This window comes from Pocillopora verrucosa, chromosome 13 (genome assembly GCF_036669915.1).
Source record: "Pocillopora verrucosa isolate sample1 chromosome 13, ASM3666991v2, whole genome shotgun sequence".
NCBI lineage: Eukaryota > Metazoa > Cnidaria > Anthozoa > Scleractinia > Pocilloporidae > Pocillopora > Pocillopora verrucosa.
The window spans coordinates 4,174,543-4,185,082 of NC_089324.1; the positions used below are offsets into that span (position 1 = coordinate 4,174,543).

General features: G+C 37.2%; 1 protein-coding gene across 2 annotated transcripts; it reads right to left on the reverse strand.

Annotated features, from left to right (window-relative positions):
* Nucleotides 1-221: 221 nt before the first annotated feature.
* LOC131776600 (WW domain-containing adapter protein with coiled-coil-like) lies at nt 222-9,748 on the reverse strand. Of its 2 annotated transcripts, none has more exons than XM_059092825.2 (13): nt 9,558-9,748; nt 9,357-9,390; nt 8,992-9,178; nt 7,392-7,498; nt 6,803-6,906; nt 5,841-5,947; nt 5,131-5,332; nt 4,616-4,656; nt 4,002-4,483; nt 2,571-2,622; nt 1,882-2,258; nt 1,435-1,559; nt 222-889 (listed from the first exon to the last, which is right to left on the reverse strand). In XM_059092825.2, exons 1-13 carry the CDS (start codon nt 9,590-9,592, stop codon nt 814-816), a joined length of 1,929 nt encoding a protein of 642 aa, XP_058948808.2. In that variant the 5' UTR covers nt 9,593-9,748; the 3' UTR covers nt 222-813. The 2 variants fall into 2 exon arrangements, with proteins under 2 accessions (XP_058948808.2, XP_058948802.2); XM_059092819.2 differs by having other exon boundaries at nt 1,882-2,261.
* Between the last annotated feature and the right edge of the window lie 792 nt (nt 9,749-10,540).

The window sequence follows — 10,540 nt, forward strand, 5'->3', positions numbered from 1 at the left end:
GATAACGCACGCTTCTTCTCAGATTAAATCATAATAAAGCACGATCAAAATGCTCGAGATATGAAAGAACCACGAAGACAAGAACCAACGCCCATCGTCAGCTGCCCTTAACTCTCTTAGTTCAGTCCTCCAGACCTGGGTGTTTCAGCGCGCTAGCGACCCCTCAGATCCATACACCAGCATACATGGACTCGACCAATTTTTCACCATACTCACGTCCGCACATCACACCATAAAAAAACTTTATTATTTGGCTTATTTGATGGCATGTTTCGTACAAATACTCAAAATGACATTTAGAAAGAAAACATTTCTTTACTTCATTATCAGTTACGTGTCATATTTTACAATGGCTTGTGCCTTTAATTACGGTTTTGTCGCTCTTAAGTTCACTATGGATGGAAGGGACAGGAAAAAAAATAGAAAAGAAGTTAACGACCAGGGACCTGTGGAGTGCGAATTTCAACCTAACCAATACCCTTGGCTTTGCCAAGCAATATATCTACCAAATACTCCACAACATCACAGAGAGATACCTCATTATCAACAGAAACTTATACTTCTATAAGCAGACTACCAATGTATCTCTCACTACTCTGTCAGTCACCTATGACTGGCTTTAGTTGCGACTGTTCACGTCTTAAGGTTTCCCAAGCAACAGCGCTGTACATCGCTCCCATGGTATCATTGTTAGCTATCACTTTGGTCTTTGAATATTGAAGCTGTACATCGTTGCCGTCATTACTTCTCGTTTGCTTTTTCTATCACAACTTCATCATGTTCAGTTGTCACTGAACTCGACAAGTTGTTTCACTAAGACAAGAATTTGGCCTCTGATTCTGCCAGTAATGCTTCTAAAGTTCTCGTCATTCCTTTTAATGAAGAAATTCTGCACAGGAAATAGAAATATAAAACAATTACCGGAGACCAAATACTTTTTCAGGAGTATTTGTTGTTTAAATTAAAACAAATTTAAGCTGAAGAACAAAAAAAAGGCATAAATGAAAAAGTACTATTGTAAGTTGGCATTACCTCAAATAAAAGGAAAAGAAAATAAAGGCACTGTGATGCATGCAATATGGAAAGTGGACGGTTATAATACATCAGAGAAAACCAAACTAAGAATGGCAGATTCCTGCCATTCAAGGGCTTGAGACATGCCATGGACAAAAACCTCCTGGATTTGTTGCAATATAATTGCTATATCACATTGATTAAGACCGTAGAAGAACTCTGTTAACCCTTAAGGGTGACTGACATATAATTTCTCCTCACAGTATTGCCTCTGATTCGAACTTCAAGGTCACTGGAATAAAGGAAATGATCACCAACTAAAGAAGCTTAAGAAATTTTTAGAGAGCAGTATGGAGAGTATGTGTGCTGATGCTAAGATGTTCAGGATAAATGCTTGTACAAGTTCTTCATATGCCTCACCTCCTACTTGCTGTGTCTAATCTCATTTCCATAAAACCTACTTCAGACTGTAGCTGCATTTGTTCGATTTTGGCTTTGTCACTATCATTAGAAAATGAACCTGTTTCTTCCCATAGTTTCTGCAACTGAAAGAAATTATTATTGAAACAATCAAGAGCCATAACCACAGCACCAATTTCACCCATTGGATCATCTAGTACCAATCATATCTTGTATATACATGTTACAAAGTTAGAACAACATAACAATGTTACAACCTCAACCTCAACATCCAATCAAATTTGTACCCAATTTTTCAAATGAAAGCACAGAACAAGTCAATGCTTAGCCAAGAGCTTGCTGTTTTTGCTTTCAATTCCAGCTGTATCCAATTATTATTATTATTATTATTATTATTATTATTTTTATTTTTATTAAATTTTATCCTGTTACACCTTAAGTCCTTACTTGTCTATCCATCGCCTCTGTGGGCCAGGCTGACAAATGAGAGATGAGATTTTTATCCACATATTTTGCTACTGTCTGTAAGTTGACAGTAGGAGCAGCAGGTTGTACCACAGGTACTGGACTTGATGCATTAGAGGAGTGAGACAGAGGACTAGATGACACTATACTGGAGCTAGATGCAAGCTGTTGGTGAGAGGAGTGATGCGAATGCGAGATGCTTGACTCATTTACTACTGCCACAGGTGGATGTTGAGTGAACACCACAGGAGAACCAGGTGAGCTGTGTACATGCGACCTGTCCTCCTTTCTATGTATAGCCACTGAGACTGGTGAGACTGCAAGTTGTGGAAGAGGTGCTGCAGGTGTCACTGTTGAGGCTGCTGTTTTTCAAGGTGAAAAGACATAGTTAAGAATAAAAACTGAAGTACAAGATAAAAAAATACTTGTAAAAATGAGCTATTGGATAGTAGTACCATAAAATGAAAGGAGAAAAGACATGACAGTCAGCCATGTGTACAAAAAAAATCTGACTGAATTTGAATTTCACTCGTGTTATAGGCTTCACTGATTAGAAACTTTGAATTGCCAACAAACTGTATAACAAAGATACTCCTATTTGAACAAGTACCACAGTTCAGATGTCACTACTTGTTTTAAAACCTTGAATTGATGGAAACTAAGCTACTTGCCCACTGGATATGACGGCTGCATATTCCCCACTCCTGCTGCAGCTGCTTGTGCCTATAGCAAAGAAAAAACAAATTACCATAAAAAAGCCTAAATTAAGATTGATCCAAGGACATTGCCCTTGCATTACATCAAGTATCTTTAATGATCACCCAGGTGAAAAAATTTAAACAATAAATTTTTTAAGATATGGTAGCTTTGTTGATGCTCTAAACGGTTTCCAACAATTAACAGCATGTATCCAATTATAAAAGATATCAGGATGGTTGATCTCAACATCAGGGAGATGTTTTAACATCTGTATGAAACTACTGTAAAGCAATTGTTAAGGGTGTTAGTCAGACTCATCTGTTGCCATGGCAACAGTTAAGTGGCACTAAAAAGCTCTCTAAAAAACTCAGTTTCTGAAAGATATCTCAAGAACCAAGTTTGTGACCAAGTTTTTTTTTTAAATTTCTAAAACCACACAACATTCTCTATTCTTATGCCCAATTTGAGAAAAAAAACTATCTACAAGAACCCGAGTTATTTAGGAAGATGCTGGTCAAGGTGTAAAAAAATATTCACTGAATAATTTATTTTTTAAAAATTTTCTTTACAAATGCATAATAATAAATATAATTTGTACCCAAAATATCAAGGTGGGTCACTGAACTAACTTTTTTTAAATACTGGGTCATCATGACTGACCTGTAAACTAGCCTTATATCGCTAAGTGTTAGCCATGTTAATAATTAATGCATGTAGGCATGTAGGCATGTAGGCATGTATGCATGTATGCATGTATGCATGTATGCATGTATGCATGTATGCATGTATGCATGTATGTATGTATGTATGTATGTATGTATGTATGTATGTATGTATGAACTTAGCAAGCTCTATTTCTGGCTTTCTTTTATATCTGGTCACCTGTTTTGAGCAATACTACTGACACAACTGCTCAACCACTCAGTAAAATTGTGCATGGGATACATTTATTTTGATCCATTCTCCCCCGGCATAGAAACCCTTTCATGCCTCCTTAGAATCCCAAGTCAGGAGGTCCTTGTTTGAGTGCTGGCTAGGTCACTGTGTCTTGCTCTCAGGCAAGAAACTTTAAGACTTTACTCTCACAGTGGCCATCTCCACGAGGGAGTTAAGGTGCTGTTGAATTGTTAGGGGTGATATGCAATAGACTAGCATTTTAAGTTTCTCCTTCAAAACCAGAAAATAACATTATGCTACTTACATCCTAAACACTGACTACTGTTAGCAAGTGACAGGGTTTGTTAAATACAATAATTTTTTCAATAGTGCTTAGACTATTGCAGGGTTGTCCAAGAGATGACTAACAACACAACTCATTATGCACAATATACTTGCATGATTTGAAAATCTTATCGATAATCAGGCAAAATTCCACCGTTTCAACTAAAAAAATGTTTACAAACCTCAGACATCTTTCGTTGTTGGAGCACTAGTGTGGCTTGCTGTAATGGGTGAAGGGCTGTCTGCGGAGAAATCTGTTGGTTGAACATCACTGGTTGCTGGGGTGAAGGGACATGTGTTGCTTGAAGAGATAATGCTGCCTTAGTTATTTGGAGCTGAGGAGGGTTACTGTTGCTATTCACATACTGCTGTCTATAGTCATTCTGAATATGAGGATGCCCTACAGGATACTGGTACTGCTGTGGCACTACTCTTGGGGCACCTGTAACTGCAGGTGCTTGGGGGAATACATTTGGTGCTAAGGAAATCGCTGAATGTCGGGAAGAAAATTGAGGAGAAGGTACTCCATGCTGCTGAGCGACTTGAGGTGAAACAGCTGTGACTATATTTGGTGAAGGAGTGTGTGAGGATGGCTCGTACATGTTGGAACGTGAAGATGGAGTGGTTGGAGGTGAAACATCTTGTAAGCTTCCAGAGGGTGAAACTGCAATTTAAAAGGAGAAATAAAAATAATAAAAAAATCTGACAATTTTGAGTGTGTTCTTCAATTTCTTTTTTCCTTTGTCTTTTTTTTTCCCAATTAATTCTACCTTAAATTAGGCTACAAAAACCTTACCCGCAGATTCTCCTCCCATACTAGCCACAGTAGGAGAAGGTCTAATAAAAAGAGGAAAAAATTAGCAACCATGCAAACCTAAAAAGAAATATCGATAGAAGGTGTTCACCAATAGACAGGCCTATGAAGGAGTGGATTGTAAGCAAGAAGCAAATAATCGGATTAAGACTTCCTTTATGAGAAATGAAGGTTTAAAATTGGCCATAGGGGACTATGAACAGGGTTGAGAAAGGAGTACCTTTGTTACCAGGATTTCACTACACTCCAAAAGCTTTATGGCCAATTTAATTATTAATACAAGCTCTTATCAACTATAGGTGATTGCATGGAAAGCAATTTCTTTACCTTATCTAGTGCAAGTGCAATAAAGATCAAATTTGCATGAAAAGGGCAAACAGAGGCCCAAAACATTTGGGCAAAAACAACAACAACAACAACAACAAAAAGAAAGATCAAAAACAGATCAGGACAACAATAAAACCTATGGTATAGTTGATAAAGTTATCTCCACTCACCTATAGACAACTGTTGGAAGAGCAGTGGTGTGTACACAAGAAGTTTTGACAACCGGAGATCCTCTGTCAGTTGTTCCCGACAATCTCTGCTGGATTTCTTTTTTCTGCTCAGCAGACATATTCCTACTCTCTGTATGGTTTCCATCTCGCTTATCACTAGAGCTATGATGATCTCGATGAATATTCTTTGAAGGGGAAATGTCTGAAAGAATTTTCAGATATAAATACATCAACCAACTCCAGCCTTTCCCAAGTGTTACATTTTCTGAAGTAGTAGTATGCAATCTCATTTCTAAAAAACAGTTTTTTGGTCGACTGAAGTCATTTAGACTACAGTTAACTAAAATTTAGTGCCGATCAGTATGTGTGACCATGTCAAAAGTTGTCTTTGTTGGAGATTTCTTTGCAAGAGAGGCCTAAATTTTTGGGGGTCTCTGAATTCTACAGAGGGGTATTTTTGAAATCTAAAGGTATTTAATCATACAATACCTAATAAACCTTTCAATCACAAGATTCAAGCAGTAATTGCCCCCTCTTGTTGCAATTTATAGTGAAGACAACTTAGTGTTGCATTGAAATAGTATTTTTTATCAGATGATTTTATCAATATTTACCACTTTTTTTGCTAGAGAGTGTATTGATATTGAAGGGACAAGTTACTCGTGAATCACTTATAAGAGTTTGATGTAATTTAACTGAAGATAACTCACATTTGCTGGGTTTGGAGGAAGCCAGATGCTCTCGGTTTTCCCGTCCATCTCTGGCTGCCATAAAATCTCTTTTTTCTCTGTCCTTTCTGTCTTTCTCTCTTCTTTCTCTGCAGGAACAAAAAATGATATTTCACTCAGAAAATTCCTAAAATACATGGAGGATGTGTAGTTTACACTACTATGTAATTCTTACATTTCTTTACCTTTCCACTCCCAACATCTCATCCCTTACTGTCTACCATAGAATTCAAATGGTGTCAGTTTGAAGAATTTGATATTGGATTGACTACTAATCCCCTAAATGATCTTTTCCCTTACTTTCATTACTTCTGTTTGATATTGTAAGGATAAATTCTGTCTTGGTTTCTCATGGGAGTTGGAGGGTTGATGAAAGTTTAAAATAGTGGCTTTTGTTAGGCAAAGAGCATGCATTCATGGGGGTGCTTTGTTACCAAAGGTTTGACCAAAACTGGCAGAGGTTTACACCTGTTTGATACAACAATGACATCTGCCATTTTTTGCTGATGAGCCCTGAGTGCAGGTCTGTGAAAGTTCCCCATAACAACTAGTGTGGCAAAAACTTAGCTGAAGTACAATTATTATAACACTATTAAGAAAGGTATTTTTGAAATGCACCCAAATTCTGTGACCTCTACAATACAGTGTTTATACAGATAGGATTACAGCAGTCTCAGTGGTAATTGGGACCTTAAGCAAAATGATAACAGGACAGAGAATGTGGCTCAGCAAAATATTTAATGAACAAATTAATAACATGATTCCAGCAATTCACAAAATTCTTATTAGAAATATGATTAACTTCTCAATAGATTTTTTCTTGGCATTACAGTCCTGACTGTTTAGGGTCCCTAAAAACCAGATGGCTTTGTCCTTTTATTCGAAATAAAAAAAATGAATTGCAAAATTAAATAAACACAAGATTTTATCATAGTTTCTACTACCGCTCAATCCATTCTTTTGGCTTTTCCCATTGGGACTTTTCTGTTTTACAGTTGTAATAGTAAACCTTTCCTGAAGAACTGGTGTGCTGAGACCAAACAGAAGTCTGCAAAAGAAAAGAAAAATGTACACTCAAGAAGAAAATCAACATTCTTATCTTTAGATTTCATGACATCATATTCAGGTTACTTTGTATTATATAGGGTAAGTTTTTAAAACATAAGAAACAAGGATTAACAACAAAAATGTTTCAACTCTCAGTGACACACACAGTAAATTGAAACAGAAAGTCTTATTCAAATAGGGATTGAAAGATATTTTTAAAATTTCCCCTGAATTGACAATTATGGAAAACACCATATCACCTGCCAAAGAAAATTCTACTACGAAGTTCTGGTAGCAATTTTGATTTCATCCAAAAATAACTAAAATTTTTAAAAGGCTTGGAAAACTGTGTATCAGAGGTACAGAAACAAAAACCTTTATCAATCTTCCATTATTGACAGCTCGTAAAAAGTTGGTGATGCATTTCTTTTCACAGATTTGCACTTTCTGCTGTAGAGCACTGAAAATTTTTAGAAAATATTGTACCTCATCGCTATTGACATGGTTGGGCTTGCTGTGGCGCTCATTGCCATGTGAGTTACTGTTAGGAAGGGTATGATGACTGTGTGCATCAGTTGGAGACTTGCTAGAACCTGTTGAACAAGAAACTGCAGTTTTAAAGAACTGACAGATGAACATTTTTATTTGTGCTATCTTGTTCAAGCTTGTCATCTGTTCTACAGGATTATTAGCTGATGTAATACCAAAGTCTCTGCGCAAACACTAGAATTGTAAGGAAAATAGTAGGGAGAATTACTAAGGAGATCTTGGAAGTGAAAGGGTTAAAGGAGTATTAAATTTAAAATACATTAGAATGCAACAAATCAAGCATGTCAAGGGTTCAAATAGAACCAGTTGCTAGCAATTTCAGTGTTTACTATGCTGGGCTTCTCCAGCTAACTCAGTTGTCACCTCAAAAAGACCAAAACCTATCTCCAATAAAAATACTATATGACTTCCTCTTTTTGCACTGTGCCCATTAAGATAATAGTGTCACTTCCATAAGAAACTAACAAGAAGTTATCATTTCAACCAAACCACTCTCTTGGTCTTATCATCATCACTTGTCTCTGCCATAAGATTTGATGTTGCATGTTTTATACATTCATTTCTTCTATGATGGTTGCCTGCTCTTTTAAAATAGGGATATGACTAGATTTTTCTCTCCACATCAAGCAAGGAGTTATTCAGTGACAGAGAACTATGCCTGTTCTAATAAAAAAGCAAAAAGCTTTTCATTTCACTGCATGTTTTGTAGCAATACAACCTGTTTTAGCTGCTGAATTCCAATTTCAAACTAATTTTTAAAAGATAATCAAGGTTTGCTTAACTGTGTGGATAAATGCATTATCATTTGCATCAAAAAGACCAATGTAGGTTTATGGTAAGTCTTGTGCATTTGCCACTTTTGAGCTTAAAGTTCTTTTTACTTTGACAGCAACTGACACCACAGTTGGTAGCATTTATATGTAAATGTGTCAAGCTTCAATCTAATGATGTTCGAACTGCCACCACTTCTGTACAAAATGCACTGATAAAATTTAACTCTGCTCTTCCATTATCCTCTGTTAACAGCTCTCACGAAATCCTTTTATAACATTTTAAACAAGAACGGGTCGACATTTCACTGGAGTGAAATCCACCTCCTGCAGAAATCTGACTTCACCTTTTTAGAGCTTAAATAAAGACACCATTAACTTTATTGAAAGAGATGGCCATTTCTCTTAGCATCCTTTAAAAAATCACCTTTAAACCCCTTTTCACCCATAAAATAATAGGTTGAATTTGTGTGAAATACTACAAGGCCTGGACATTGGGGTTAGCAGGTTTTTATAACACCTGCAGTGGATTTTCACTTTGTTGTCTAATGACTGAGCTGATAACACATGTGAGGTTGGGCTTGTTTACAAAGTTTTTCGTTATTGATTTCTCCACAAGACTTCTCTTTTCCTTTAGGACACCTTCTTAAACAGTCCACAATCCCATCTTGGAGAGTGCTTTCTTACCCTTCAACGGTGCCACATTTCATTGATTCAATAAGCTATATTCTAGCAGCTGACACGAGCATAAAGCCCGTAATACCAACCTCTCTTGTTTCCTTCTCGCGATCGACTGTACGGCTTTGAGCGATGGGAACGGGGGGAAAAGTTTGAATGGCGGGAGTACGGTGAACTTCCTCGACTATTCGTCGAACTAATCGGCGATCTCTCCCTCTCTCGACCACTCTCCGAATTGCAGTTGGGATGGATTTTCGACGAGAACTTGGAACTTGCCTATAATAACAACATATTACTGAGAAGAGGAATTCCTAAACGTACCTGACAGCACACCTCGCCAAATAAGCTTTACCCTTTTAGTGGAGAAGTTATTTTATTGAGAAACAATTCTCAACCTCCACGAATAAAGTTTGGATTGAAGTTCATATGCTCCCATATTTAACTCTATACAAACCTGGCATGGATGATACTGACTCCGGTCATTATACCTAAAAGAGAAAAAAATGCTATTGTTATTTGCTAGATGAGTTGCAAGCGATCATCTCGAGATTCCTGGTCCGTGTGATCGACTTTATAGCGGCTACCAGCTAGTTTATTAATAGAAAACATGGCGGCCTCGCACGATCCTGAAGTTGTCAATTAAACCTCTACTAACCCGTCCACTAGCCTCGGATATTTCCTATTACTCATCAAAACTGCCAGTGTGACTTTTGGGGGAGGGTATGCTCCCTGTAAAAGTTCGATTTTTAGGAAAATATCGCAACGACAAGCCAAAAAGAAAACTAATCATATCGCCACACTAAATTCACGTCGCCATTACCGAGACTCGCAAGCCTGCTGAGGTCATGTGATCCCTGATCGACGTTTATTGTTCTATTAGCCAATCACAAGGCCCATTACATGCAGACTTCGCTTTTTCCATGCCAGGCCGCTAAGCTTAATGAACTGCACTGCCTGTCTCTTTGTGCGATTCGAAGCATGTTCTATTTTTTACACCAACTTTTTGAAGCGGAAAATCTATTTCAAGGATGGAACGCCCTCCTGAAAAGAGATAAAATCCTATTTACGCAGTTGGAACCGATCAATCATGCTTAAAAACATTCCTCGAAGGCGGAAAGTAGATCATTTTGATCATCGTAGGACTGCCGGCGAACAGCTTGGCAATTTTTTCAGTTTCATTTTGTCAGATCCAAATTGAAATTGGCTTCACAACAGATGTATTTATTGTGTGTTCATTTTTTTAAGGCTTAAAGGCTATTTATTGTGTTCTCAGACCTTTTTTCAGAACAAGCGGGAAATTATCTGTGTTTGACGCTAATGTCATGATCATTAATATTTTACGGGTTTAATTTAAAGCGACGTCAATAACCTTTGTTAATCGCATTAATTTATGCAGCAGTCGAACGTTGTCTCTTCTTGTTTTTCTCGCAGGTTTTTGTCTCATTATGCTCACAAAAGGTTTTAAATTCTGCACCTTGAGGAATTGCATCTGTTTTAATTTTTGTACGTGGCATGTCGATTCCTCATAAGGTTTCACTTGAGTTCATACAAGAACGACATGTAACAATTATATTCTAAAATTAGTCACAGGAACGAGTGGAGTCCAATGCGGTCCCTAAACATACAAGTGATCGGATC

Coding starts and splice junctions, on each gene's coding strand:
- LOC131776600 (XM_059092819.2), bottom strand. CDS start 9,592: ATGAGTAATAGGAAATATCCGAGGCTAGTGGACGG. Junction 5,948..6,802: donor CCAAAAGAATGGATTGAGCG/GTAGTAGAAACT, acceptor TTGTTCCTGCAG/AGAAAGAAGAGAGAAAGACA. Junction 4,657..5,130: donor CTTCCAACAGTTGTCTATAG/GTGAGTGGAGAT, acceptor TCTTTTTATTAG/ACCTTCTCCTACTGTGGCTA.